The 14315-nt window shown below is 34.0% G+C and overlaps 1 protein-coding gene across 2 annotated transcripts in view; it reads left to right on the forward strand.

Annotated features, from left to right (window-relative positions):
* SPATA5 (spermatogenesis associated 5) overlaps positions 1-14315 on the forward strand; it is a 351563-nt gene that overhangs the window by 143521 nt on the left and 193727 nt on the right. For both annotated transcript variants that reach the window (XM_053575876.1, XM_053575969.1), the window contains exon 14: positions 4509-4635. In XM_053575876.1, coding sequence (XP_053431851.1) covers positions 4509-4635 — 127 coding nt within the window. The remainder of the gene's footprint in view (positions 1-4508; positions 4636-14315) is intronic.

Raw genomic sequence — 14315 nt, forward strand, 5'->3', positions numbered from 1 at the left:
GGAGTTGGAGGTTTCTGTGAGCTGTGATACCACAGCGCTCTACCGAAGGTCACAACTTAAGACTCTGTCACAAAAAAATAAAAATAGTGAATATCATATTGTAGGCCAGTGAGAAAACATTTTGAAAAAGACTGCTGCCATCTATGATCATCACGTTACTGTCTGCCTAGAAGGCTATTCAATCACACTTACTTTATTGTAGGAAAATCTAATAGTCCTTTTTCCAGTAAGCAAGCACCTGTGAGCCTGTAATTATAAATGATGCTCTTGAATCTTCAGTGACAAATGCTGTGTAGAATTCTCCCTCTGAAAGCTGATTTCATTTGGAAGACATAAAAGACTAGGGTAGAAAAGACAAGTGAAGAGAACTTCTGGTATAGATCTAAGAAACCAAAGAGATGGGGATTTTCTTCTTGTGCTGTTTCCTGAGCCATGTGTTTCTGCATCTGAGCACATAATCTTATAGTATGCAGTTGAAAATATTTTGTCTGTTTAAGGGGAGTTTACTTTAAAATAAAATTTTTAATTATAACAATACCTGAAAAGTATAAAAATATCTGTATCTGGAAATTTTAGCAATTCAAAATAAATCATTTCTTGAGGACTCTGAGGAGCCAAGCAATTATTGCATTTGAACAGCTAATAAGCAGTTAAGATTAAAATGTTAAATACTCTAGTTGCCAACATATTAATAATTCCCTACTAATCTACTTATATCTATATATATATATGTTTGTTTGTTTGTTTTGTTTTGTTTTTGAGACAGAGTCTTACTCTGTTACCTTAGGTAGAATTTATGGCATCATAACTCACAGCAACCTCAAATCTGGGCTCAAGTCATCCTTTTACCTCAGCTTCCCAAGTAGCCAGGGCTATAGGCACCTACCACAATGCCCCAGCTAATTTTTCTAATTTTAGTAGAGATGGAGTCTCACACTTGCTCAGGCTGGTCTTGAATTGTTGAGCTCAAGTGACCCTTGCTCCTTGGCCTCCCTGAATGGTTGGGTTATAGGCATGAGCCATTGCACCCAGCCTTAATATATCTTGTAGAAACAAAATGTCTATTAAAAGCAAATTGTTCTGGACATGCCTAATTCTTATGAAGGACTTCAGAGGAGCAGTTCTGATTTTACTATTAGGTTGGTGGTTTTCATGGTAAAATTTAAGGAAGTTTGATGCTTTCTCCCATGTTATAAGTAAGGCTATGTAGGGAACTGGCAGTATTAATCTGGATGTATCTGTGCTATTCCTAGGATTTACCAGACATCACATTCATGCTTTATTTCAGTGAATATTTACATGCTGCATACCCATATTAGTTTAATATATTAAGATAATTTAAAAAGATCGTAGATGTCTATATTGGTAGTACTTACAATCATCATGCTCATAACTGTAACCTATTGACGTTTCTCTTGTGCTAAGTTTTGTGTTAGATCCTTTATATGTATTATATAATTTTGAGAAAGTATTAGTCCATTTGGGCTGATATAACAGAGTACCATAGTCAGGGTGGCTTAAAAAGAAAAAACAAATTTATTTCTCACAGTTCTGGAGGCTGTGAAGTCCCAGATAAAAGTGCTCACAGATAGCCTTTCTAGTGAGGGCCTGCGTCCTGGATAGACTGCTGTCTTTTCTCTTCATCCTCACATGGTAGAAGGGGGCAAGGAGCTCTCTGGGGCCTGTCTTCTAAGGGCACTAATCTTACTCATAAGCCTTCACACTCACGACCTACCTTCCTGGAGGCTTACCTTCAGATACTATCAAATTGAGAATTTGATTCCAAAATATGAATTTTGGAAAGACCCAAGGTGCATTCAGTCTGTAACAATATGGTATGCTACTTCCCATGTTTTAACTGAGAAAACTAAGGCTCAGAGACAGCGAACAAGTAAAGCTGGCATTTGAGCCCAAACTTAACCAAACATCAAAGTCCTTTCCAAAATTCAAAGCAGCCTTCTCAACAAGTATGAATCAATGAAGATCTTAATGGAATGATTTTTTTTAAACTTTATATTGTATAATGATTAATTATGATTACTACAGAATTTTTGTTTTCTCTTTTACTATTTCTATAGATCTTGTGATATTAGGAAAAGTAGTATATGTTTAAAGACATTTTCTCTGCTTCAGTTTCTAGATAGCTTACAAAATTTGAACTGGCATGTATTCATGTCTCTTATTATTTCCTTTATTGGATTAGGTACATGATATCAGTGTGTGGAGTTTCAGGATCAGGAAAAAATTTCCTTCAAAATACTGCTTTTGGCAGGATGTAAATTTAACTTTGAGTTTAAGAATCACTGGTTTCTCTTACCCTGTGTTTGACTCAAAACTATACAAATATAATGAGTATTGCCGGTGTTAGCTTGGAATTTTTACTTACAAATTATGGCAAAATGGAAAGATACAGACTTTTATGTCATTCTGTATGTTAGCAATTTATACAGAGCTTCAGTTATGCAGAGAGCCTGTAGTTTATTACAGCTTTATGACAGCTGATGAAGATAACTCACGATGTGTGTCTGGCTACGTTTTATAGGGCATATTATTAATCTAAAATAGGTTCGTTCTGAATGTTGGTTATAATCTCATAGCATAGTTTATCATGTAAATGATACACTAGAAAAATTCAAGGCATTATTGATTTCTGATATTCATCAAATGGTTTTTGCTTTAATTTTTTTAAAGTTTTATTTGTTTGTTCTTCATTGGTATATATTTCTTCAGAATAATTATTTCCTTTCATCTTTAGTAAATAAAGTGCTTTTTATTTTCCTTAATAGTACTGATTTAAAAGATCGCTGTGTTAGATATTTCTGCTTTACTCTGGCACATTGGTATACTTGGTTTACGAAATTCTTTATGATGGAAAGAATATAGGCATTGGAGTCAAGTAAATGTGTATTTAAACCCTGACCCTTTTACTTGCTATTTGTGGCACTCCTTGGTCCCACATATTTTAAACACTGGAAAAGACCATTTAAATTAATAAATCAACATTATAACATATATAACAACCTCATATGCATTTGATTAGTTTGAGTTAGAGGGCTACTGTTCCTTGGATACACAGACTTAAATTTTTGAACTTATAACATATATTGAGGTCTAAATACTGTTATTTAAAGATCCTTTTCACCTTATTATTAATTACATTATGACTGCTGTCACAGGTGCTAAGACACAGGTATGAGGTGTGGCCCCTATTATCTTCTTATTGCCCCAAGTGCATTTGATTGTATTTATGTGTTTAATACACTTAATGTGGTATTTAAATCTATACTTGTCCACTCAGATATTTATATTTCTCAATTCTCAGTAAGTTTAAGGAAATCCAAACTGTTACTAATGAGAATTATAGTTTTAGGTATTTTTTGTGATAACAAGGTTTTGTCCATTAGTAGGACATGTTGAGTTTACTTCTTCAAAATCTATGTTGAAGCATTTTTTGTGGACAAAGGAAATGTGATTAAATTAAAGGGTTATATGTTTAGTGCTGGCTTTTTCATTGATCTGGTATATAAATGAAAGGAAAAACATACATGTTTTCTTTCTTTATTCTCCAGAGATGAGGATTGTAGTGACTACCTACCTGCTGAAGTGTTTAAAAATTTTTTGTAATATTTAAATATATTAATAAATATCAGAAATATCCCATCTGTTATGAGGGTGTAGTGAGTTTTTTGTTTCACATGGATTTCAAGTTTCCTACAAGGAATGGATTTGTATCTTACTTAGTTTTTTGATTCACAATTTCTGTCAATATATATTTGCCATGTAGAATATAAGCATTGGTTAAGTTAAACAATTGTCTTCGTATTTGATGAGCTTTTTAGAACAATCTTATCTTTTGCTTTCCATTGTTTTTACTTTTTATTTTATCTTATTTATAATTATTATTATTTTTTTGAGATAGAGTCTCAGTATGTCGCCCTCAGTAGAGTAATTTGACATCACAGCTCACAGCAACCTCCAGTTCTTGGGCTTAGGCGATTCTCTTGCCTCAGCCTCTTGAGTAGCTGGGACTACAGGTGCCCACCACAACGCCTGGCTATTTTTTGTTGCAGTTTGACCGGGGCTGGGTTTGAACCCACCACCCTTGGTATTTGGGGCCAGCACCCTGCTCACTGAGCCACAGGCACTGCCCTCCATTGCTTTTATGTCTTGACATTTATGTAACATTTCAGTTTTGGAAAAGAAGTAACTTGAATATACAATAATATATTCTGTTGACCACCCAACAGACTGTAAAAATCTGGTCAACATATGGAGGTGATCAACCTAAGGAACTAGGCCTATTGTACTGACATACACATGTGGTGTATACGGTTCTACTGTAGTTAGTTTTTAGATATGATAATTCAATAAGTAATAAATTCTTAAACATTTGCTTTATATTTTGAAATAGAAATAATTTTCCTTGTCATAAATATAGAAACTTTAAAAAATAATATAGTACTTGGAGATAGTAATTAGATTTTTAAACTTGTATTTTAAAAAATCAGTTCTTCAGGTGCTGGGAATGTAGCCGACCGTGTCTTGGCTCAGCTCTTAACAGAAATGGATGGGATTGAACAGCTGAAGGATGTGACAATTTTGGCAGCTACCAACCGCCCAGACAGGATAGACAAGGTAGGAGAGAACGATTGTGAGCATTGTAAAATCAAGAGCTGGATCATTTGATTTTATCAGGTTGCTTTTTTTTGTCAAATTATTTTCTAATCAGTTTTTCATTTGGAGAATATCAAAGGATGTGGGAGCAGTTTCACCATACACTGAATAAACTTGTCTGAGACCACTGAGACGGAACACCCTTGCACACAAGTTATAAGAAGCAGGTTTAGTACTTACAGATAGGCAGCAAGAGACAATAGAAGCCTCTGATTCTTTGCAAGTCAGTCCCCCAAGGTTCAGGAAAGCTGCCCTGGGTAGATGGAGTCTTGACTGCATGTGCCCCCTTCACTGTAGCTGAGAGACTTTGGAAAGCAGCTGTTCTGGGGTAATGCAACTCACTGGGCTAATATGTCAGAGGACATCCTGTCTTGGTGGAGGACTGAACAGAGTCTGGTCTGTTTCAACCAGTTCCTTCCTATCTCAGGATACTGCAGTCCCAGCAGGTTCTGTAGTGATTACTGAGAGCCACAAAGAGGGAGAACTGGGTTGGTCCAAGACCACCCAGAAACCAGTCTTCCGAACGATTTTAAACTAAAGGAAATGAAGAGAATAAAGAAAAGCTTTTATTTATGTTTTTATTGCTTTTAATTCATTATTAATGAAACTTTCATAAGTCTTTAATATTCCCTCCCCCATATTGCATCATACTTTCAGTATCTTTCTCTAAAGAAATGAAGTTTTGAAATTCCTTTTTTATTTGTTTCAACTAATTTATTCTCTTGAAGTTTTCCATATTTCATTTATATTGAAGTAAATTTCTAGCTGTTTAGTACTAGTTACACTCAAATTATCATCAACATAACTTTCTAGAAGTCTTGTCCTAACCATTGCTTTCAAAGTACCTGAATAAAAGAAAAAGATGGATTCTATTTTCCTGCCAAGTTACTTAGGCTATGACATTAAATCAAGTAGTATAGGTATAAAATCAGTTATTCATACAATTGCTGCTACTTTCTTCCCAGGTCATAGTTAATAAAGAAGCTATTAAGTACTCCACTTATATGTAATAGATAATTTTTGTAAGGATTTAAATTGAGAGTAAAAATTTGTTCTCAGAGCATGAACCAAGGCAATAATGCTAACTTTTTTGTTGTTAGCATTGTTGCCTTATGTATATATGACCTTATGAGCTACTTCCTATACATGTATATAAATATTTTCAGTTTTAAAAATGTGATCTTAAAAAATAATATTTTTAAAGTCACGAATGAAGCTTTTGTGAGAAGAAGCTGTACTTCATTTAGGTCTTTTTCTATGTGATAAAGATTCTGGTTAAATTCAGTAGGAAAGCTTTGGACCTTAACAAATCATTTCTTTACTGATAATAGTATTTTATTAGAGGATGGGTGCGTTCTGAGTATTATATGATGGGAGTCAGTGTTGAGGCATTTCTAAAGTTTGGACAAAGGAAAGAACTATATTTTAACAAAGATTGTAGAAGTGCTGAAAGAGCCCTTACAGTTCACCTAATTACACCTCTTCCTTCACAAATAAAGATTCTGAATCCAGAAAAATCATCTTTCTCCTGCTAATAATTCATTGTATTCTTATGACTTTTGTTTCCTGGTTGCCCCATGGCTAATGAGCTATAAAATTTATTAGATTTCCTTTTTACCAAAGCTTAATCTAATAGTGGCCTTCTTGGGTTTCCTAATGTTGATTGTCCTTGTTGTTAGATACATTTCTTGGATTAGGATTTGAGGCCTACAACAAACGTATCTCCATTTTTATAAATCAAGCTGTATAACTTGACCTACTTAGCACTTGTATTTGTTTTTTCTTGGTGTAGTTAGCAGCTTTACTTACTAGTTCACATTTCTGTAAGTTAGAATACAGACACAGTATAACTGGTTTGTTTGCTTAGGGTCTAACTGAAGGGTGAAAACACGGTGTTAGCTGGATTGCATTGTTATTAGGAACTCAGGTTCTTCCAAACTCATATGGTTATATTGGAATTCACTTCCTTTTTAGTGTAGGCTGAGGACTCAAGACTAGATTTCCTTACTTGATGTCAGCTAGGGACCACTCTCGGCTTCTAGAAATAACCTGCATCCTTGCCACGTAGCACCCTCAACCTTCAAAGCCAGCAGTGGAGAATCTCCATTACATTTCATCCCTGTCACGTCTCAAATTTTCTTTGCTAGGAAAACTACAATCCCTTAGGCTTACCTGATCAAGTTAGGCTCATTGAGGAAATATCTTTCCATCTTAAAAGTCAGCTGATTTAGACTCATTTGTAAAAGCTTTACACAGTAGCACATAAGGTTAGCATTTGATTGAATAAGTGGGATAAGGTGGGTGTCCATCAGGGGATCCGCATTTTGGTGCTGCCTTAGAATTCTGCCAACAACGGTGTTCTTCAGCATCTTTCCACTACCCCTATCTGAATTCTTTTCTGGGCACTAAGAACAGTTTCTTTCTTTCTAACATATCCTTACCTGTCATATGATTGACTATAAATCAGCTCTTTTAAAATGTCCTTGCTCTGCAGAATCTGTTCCTTTTTTAGATGGCAGAATTTTTCTGCCAGATAAATTTTTCTTCAAATTATAATCTTCTTTAAAATAGAAAAGGATAGGGCGGCACCTGTGGCTCAAAGGAGTAGGGAGCTGTTCCCATATGCTGGAGGTAGTGGGTTCAAACCCAGCCCTGGCCAAAAAAAAATAATAATAATAAAATAGAAAAGGATAGGTCAATTTAAATTCCTTTTTTAAAGAATGCAATTTTTCATGTTTCTTATTATGTAATACATTGTAAGTCTGATATTCAATACTGTGGGATTGTTGACTTATTATCTGTTTTGCTTTTCCCTCATCAGACCTAAATCGAACCCCAATTGTTGCATTTCACAGTAAGGTATAATCTATTTTCACTGATACCTGATGCAATAGACCTTGAGAAATTTTTGACATAAACAAAAGATTGGAAATTATTCTTGGACCACTCTAGGTTTTGAACCAAATGAATTTTTTCAAGCTTATCTTAAAATTAGTCAAAACCCCAAGATAATGGTAGATGACTTTCATTTTCTTTAAATATGTACTTCAGCCTGCAAACATCTTGGATGTCTTGGTGAAAATGCCTAACCAATTTTGAGCATAACTTTCCAAAGGTTGGAGATTTCAGGGATGGAAGTGGTTTTTGTCTTTTACATTCAAGTTTGATGTTTTGTTGTTACGTGTTTCCTGTCTTCTAATAATACTAGCCTTTAGAAGGCAGATGCTATGTTCCATTAACAGCAACTCATAAGGGACAGTCTTCAATACCACAGAGTTTGAGAAATAAAAATATGGGGAATGACTTGCCAAAATTCTAGTCATATTTTTGATCCTTTAAAAAATATAACTTTGAATGCCCCAGTTGTAAAAACAGCTAATTTTCTCAAAATAGTGTCTTAAATGTCAATATTACTACAACCTGATACCTCTTGACTAATTCAACTTTGCTTCCAGAGGCTTCAGAGAAAAGTGCAGATTTATATCAGCATATACATAGTGTATGTGCTGGTACAACATATGTATGACATATATACATGTAAATATACATATGTTTATGTACATACATAAGTTTTATATACAAATGCACACATACTTTAATTACTTTTTGCAAAGTAGAAATCCAATATTTTTTAAACCACCTAACACTGGAGAAGCACATTTAAGATACTGAAAATGTTTGCTTATTAGATGCAAAGAATTATTTTCATTATGTTAGGGAGTGGCTGTCTTTAATTTAGTATTCAAATTTTTCAAAATTTATGATTTGCAGCAGATGAAATAAAATTATTGAAGCAAAACAAACTTGGTAAATATTTTTTTAAAGTATTTTTAAGCAGTGTAAAAATGGTTTCAAAGTAATAAAATTGAATGTTGTGCTTCAAGTATAGCTTTTGAATTTATTACACAGAACCAGTCTAAATATGCTATATATCAGTAGTCATGCAAAAAACAAACCCTGCTTTAAATATTTAGTGATAATTATGAAAAGTGATAATTATGAAAAAATAATTTTATAGTTAATCCATTTCTATTTCTGGTAGACTTCCCCGTTTATGTGAAACATGAATTTTTTTAACTATCGTTTTGTTACTGTATCAAAAGTCTGTCTTTTCAAGTTCTCAAAAGTTTGTTAAATAAAGCAAATGTTAAAGTTGTTAAATAAAGCAGGTATTTAGTAGTTCTGAAGAGCTACTACAGAGCATCATTTATATATTATTTAATACTACTATATAAAAAGTTTCCATACTTGTATGATTAGGACATGGTGTTCAAAATGTGCCATGACTGCGTGCGGCGGCTCATGCCTGTAATCCCAGCACTCTGGGAGGCTGAGGTGGGTGGATTGCCTGACTCACAAGTTCGAGATTAGCCAGAGCTAGAGCGAGACCCTGTCTCAAAAAAAAAAAAAAGAAGCTGGGTGTTGTGGCAGGCGCCTGTAGTCCCAGCTACTCAGGACGCTAAGGCAAGAGGATCACTTGAGCCTGAAAGTCTGAGGTTGCTGTGAGCTATGGCGTCATAGCACTCTACCAGGGGCGACAGAGTAAGACTCTGTCTCCTCCCCACCAAAAACGTGCCATGAATATGCTTGTAGAAGTAAAACAGTTTGAAGACCATTAAAACAACAATACACTGATGTGAAATGGATATAGTTTTCACCACCTTTGTTGTCCAGAGGAAACTGTAGTGAGAAGAGGTGACAAAGAGTTAAATTTCATGTGTTGATGCTAAAAGTTGGAGATTTAGTTAGGCAGAAACTAAGGGAAAAAAAGTATCCTGGTGTCTGTATATATACATTTAATATAAACATTTAACCTAATATATACATTTAACCTAATTTTGGCTACGTTTAATTAAGGCATTCGTTCTTTAAATTAGCTAGCATAGTTTACAATATTTTTGATTATTAAACCACAATCTCTGTGCTTATGACCTTTTGTTAGTATGTTAGAATAGGGACTGTCAGAGGGGTGAAATTGGTATCTTTTTGTTACCCATATGTTTTGCAGATTTATTGTCTTTTTTGCACAGTATTTCAGATTCATGTAGTCTTAGGAGACTAATGCTGAAGTTTCTTGGGGTTTCTGTGATTCAACAAAGGAAGTGAGCCGCATAGTTCAAGAATCTCAAGTTTTTCTTCTCCCTCCTATCTCATATTTACATACCCAACTCATGAACTGTGATGTTGCACACTAGGCTGAGTGAAATGATTGCTTGTAGTCTGTGGCATCCCAAAGTGTCTCTTATCTCCCTCCTGCTTATGTAAGAGTAAATAGAGGTTGAAATTGCAACCTCAAGTGTCCAGTTTGCTTAAGAATGACAGGACGTGATAGGGCAGATGATTAATGAGATTGTGTGATGTCAGGAGTGCTCATTGTCTTTAGATTGATGGTGGACTCTAGATTTCCTTAGCATCAGGAGACTTTAGAACAGTAAGCAACTAATTTATTATTGATGCCCAAATAATTAAATGCCCAAACTCTTGGAGTTTATATTGTTGTTTATTAGCCTTTTGCTGTATGATCTCTTTAGAAGTGTCTGGTTTTTGATATTTCATGTATTTGTGTTGAATCTTAAGGAAAAAATGTCTTATTTCCCTTGTCTTAAACAGGCCACAAAATAGTCTTAATTTTGTAAATATTCTTGAGTTTAGTACTAAAGCCTACCATGGAATAGACTTTCAATAATAGTTAATAAATTATGAATTTTATCAGGCTTATGAACCTAGTTTTCTTATAATAGTAAATTTGTAGAATTTTGAAAATTTTACATCTATGGAAAAGATTGCCCAACTGAGGAAAATTTTGAAAGTTATGTAGAGATCTTGTGTAATTTAGAGTTGAGAATTAGTTTCTAATGTGTGCTTGACTCATGGAAGTGATAAACTGGTGTTGATTTTCCTTCCAGTTTTTTTGAAAGAGGAAACATGCTTGATGGGTTATGTAAGACATAACATGTTTATTTCTTACAAGTGGCAAATTAAAAGCTTTGTTTGTTTTTTGCGGGGGGTTGTGGGAATTTTTTGGTTTGGTTGGTTGGTTGTTTTGAGATAGATGTCTTATTATTTTTTCTAAGTGGTAGTCCAGTGGCTGTTCACAGGCATGAACATAGCACAAATACAGCCCCAAAGTCTTAGGCGCAAGTGATCCTTCTGCCCCAGCTTCCAGAGAAGCTGAGACTGGGGTCTATAGGCATGTGTCATAGTGCCCAGCTTGAACGTTGGTTTTGTGATTTGGGGGAAATTTAGCAATGTTTGGAAATGTCCAACTTCCAAATGACTTGTGTTCCAAAAATACCTCCAAAAGAAAGGCTTCAAATACATTTGTAGTTGATTTCATTCCTATCTAATATTGTTCTCAGCTACGTCAGAAATTTTAAAAAGCCCAATAGACATTAAAAGTTAAATGAATCATAATCTTTACTTTCCTGAAAGCATTTAAAGAAAGGATGCCAACTAATGTTTAGTATTGTTAATCAAATGATGTGAAGTGTCTTTGGTGAACTGTAGTGTTCTCAAATGTGGAAGGCTTACGTCATTTTCCAACTTCAGCCTTACCATCTTTTCACAAGATGTTTTTGTTATTGTTGCTGGGTTGTGTTTGTTTAAAGCTCTTTCACTGTATTTTGGTACTAAACTCAAGAATATTTACAAAATTAAGACTATTTTGAGGCCTATTTAAGACATGGGAAATAAGACATCATTTTTCCTTAAGATTCAATACAAATATATGAAATACAAATACTATGGCCCACCTTACAGGTTTCAGCTTTGGAGATGGTGAATTAGGAGAGATGAGAGGAGAGAGGTTGGTCAGAGGTACTAAGCATATATGTTTCTTACTTCACTTAGATGTTTATAAGATAAAAAGCATCTGTCCCAGGGGTCAGCAAACTATGTCCTATGAGCCAAATATGGACCACTACCTGTTTTTTATACATCCTATGATCTGAGAATAGTTTTTAGATATTTAAATGGTTGGAAAAAATTTTTAAAATAACAAATTTTGACATGAAAATTATTTCAGAGTTCAACTTTCAGTCTCCACGAATAAAGCTTTATTGGAATGCAAAATGCTGATTTGTTTATGTGTTATCTACGATTGCTTTTGCACTATTGTAGTAAAGCTGAGTAGTCACAGTAGAGATTTATAGCATGTGAAGCCTAAATTATTTACTATCCTGATCATCACAGAAAAAGTTTACTGATCATTGATTTCTCCTTGTAAGCTTTTAGAAGTTTAGTAGTCTTTAATGTGTAGTCATACATAAGCCACAGAGTTTTTCTTTTCTTTTTTAAAGAATATTATTTATCTACTTTAATTGGCAAATAAAAATTATGTGTTTTTATGGGGTACAACATGATGTTTAGATAATAGTCTACTCTTTAAGTTGATCACCCAAAGGGGCTATTAACAAACATGTCAACATAAGGAACTTCCATTGAGTCCCTGTAGTACATGTCTGGTCTATGAAAATGAGGTCAACTTAAGGAGATGGTCAGTGCAGAGAAGTGGTCAGCTATGGATGTGGAATGACTAAGTCAAGTGAATTAACATATATATTGCCTTACATAGGTACCAATTTTTGTGGTGAAGACACTTAAAATCAACTCTCATAGCAATTTTCAAGTATACAACATATTGTTAACTATGATTATCACACTGCACAATAGATCTCTAACTTATTCTTCCTATCTAACTGAAACTTTTGTATGCTTTGACAAACATCTCCCCAATCCCCTTTGATCTCTATTCCCTGGCAACCATCATTCTATTTTGTGCATTTATGAGTTTGACTTTTAAAGATTCCACATAAAAATGCAGTTATACAATATTTGTCTTTCTGTGTCTGTCCTATTTCACTTAGCATAATGTCCTCCAAGTTCATCCATGTTGTCACAAATGACAGGATTTCCTTTTAAATCCATTTTCCACATTTTCATTCATTTTATCCAGTTTCTTTTTCATTCACCTGTTGATGGAGACTTTGATTCTGTATCTTGGCTATTTGTGAATAACACTGTAATGAACATGGAGTACAGATATCTCCTGGATCATACTGATATCATTTCCTTTGTGTAGGAAATGTGTAGGATTGCTGGATAATATAACACTTAATTCTATTTTTAATTTTTTTTAGGATCTGCCACAATGTTTTCTATAATATCTGTAATAACTTACATTCCTGCCAACGGTGTATAGGGTTTCCTTTTTTCCATATCCTCACCAATACATAATCTTTTGGGTTTTTTATAATAATCATTCTAATTGCTGTGAGCTCATATTTCATTGTGATTTTGATTTACATTTTTCTAATGATTAGTTTAAAAATATACCTGTTGGCTAGTTGTCTATTCAAGTCTTTGGCCTATTTTTTAATTGCATTATTTTGTTGCTAGTAAGTTATTTAAGTTCTCTGTGTATTTTGGATATTAACCCTTTATCAGATGTTTGGTTTGGAAATAAATTCTGTCATTTCATATGGTGTCTCTTCATTATGTGTTTTTCTTTGCTGTGCAGAACCTTTATAGCTTGATGTAATCCCATTTGTCTATTTTTGCTTTTATTGTCTGTGCTTTTGGGGTCATATCCAAAAATAGCATTGCTCAGACTAGTGTTACAGGGCTTTGCTCTTGTATTTCTTCTAGCAGTTTTACAAGTTCAGGTCTCATTAACCATTTAAAATATATATATGTATATATTTTAATACTGACCAAATGCAGTGTTGAGAAGAGAGGGAAAGGTACAAGGAGTTTGATCTATAACTGACTATGAGCCATCAATTGAGATAACTCATTATCTTTGGACTAGCCGCATTCAACTCTTTAATTCATTTTGAGTTGAATAATTCACAAAGTTTTTCTAAAGATTTTAAAATATATTTATTGCCTAAATTTTCTGAAGATATGTTACATCATAAATTGTATATGAGTCAACAATATAATGCTGAACTTGATTGAAATAAATTAATAATAGTACAAAGTATTTTTTTTTTTACAAAGTATGGTTTATCATCTTTCAAGTATGTTTCATTTCTTCTTAAAGTTCTCTTACTATTTTAATTTTTAAAAATATATTTGCTTGTACTATATAATATTTCCAGCTGAATGACTTCCCAAAGCCAATAAATCTACAAATTTTATTATTTGAGTAATGTAAATATTTACTCATGGCATCTGAATCTTAAGGCTCCATTTGATTTTAGCTTTTTACAGTTGTGAGTTGAATGCTCTTTTCAGTACCTGTCATCATTAGGATTTTCAGGCTTAAGACAGATTTTGAAAGATTCTGTGTTTAGATACATTTCGTTGGTAAAATATTATAAAATTTGATATGGTCAACTTGTGAATAGAAGCATATTAATTTTTTTTTTTTTTTTTTTGAGACAGAGTCTCACTATGTTGCCCTTGGTAGAGAGCTGTGATGTCACAGCTCACAGCAACCTCAAACTCTTGGACTTAAGCATTTTTCTTGCCTCAGTCTCCCAAGTAACTGAGACTACAGGTGCCTGCCATAATGTCCGTCTATTTTCTGTTGCAGTTGTCATTGTTGTTTAGCTGGCACAGGCCGGGTTTGAACCCGCCAGCCTTAATGCATGTGACTGGCACCGTAATCATGGTGCTACAGGCGCAGAGCCTGTCTT

Source organism: Nycticebus coucang, chromosome 1 (assembly GCF_027406575.1).
Source record: "Nycticebus coucang isolate mNycCou1 chromosome 1, mNycCou1.pri, whole genome shotgun sequence".
Lineage (NCBI taxonomy): Eukaryota > Metazoa > Chordata > Mammalia > Primates > Lorisidae > Nycticebus > Nycticebus coucang.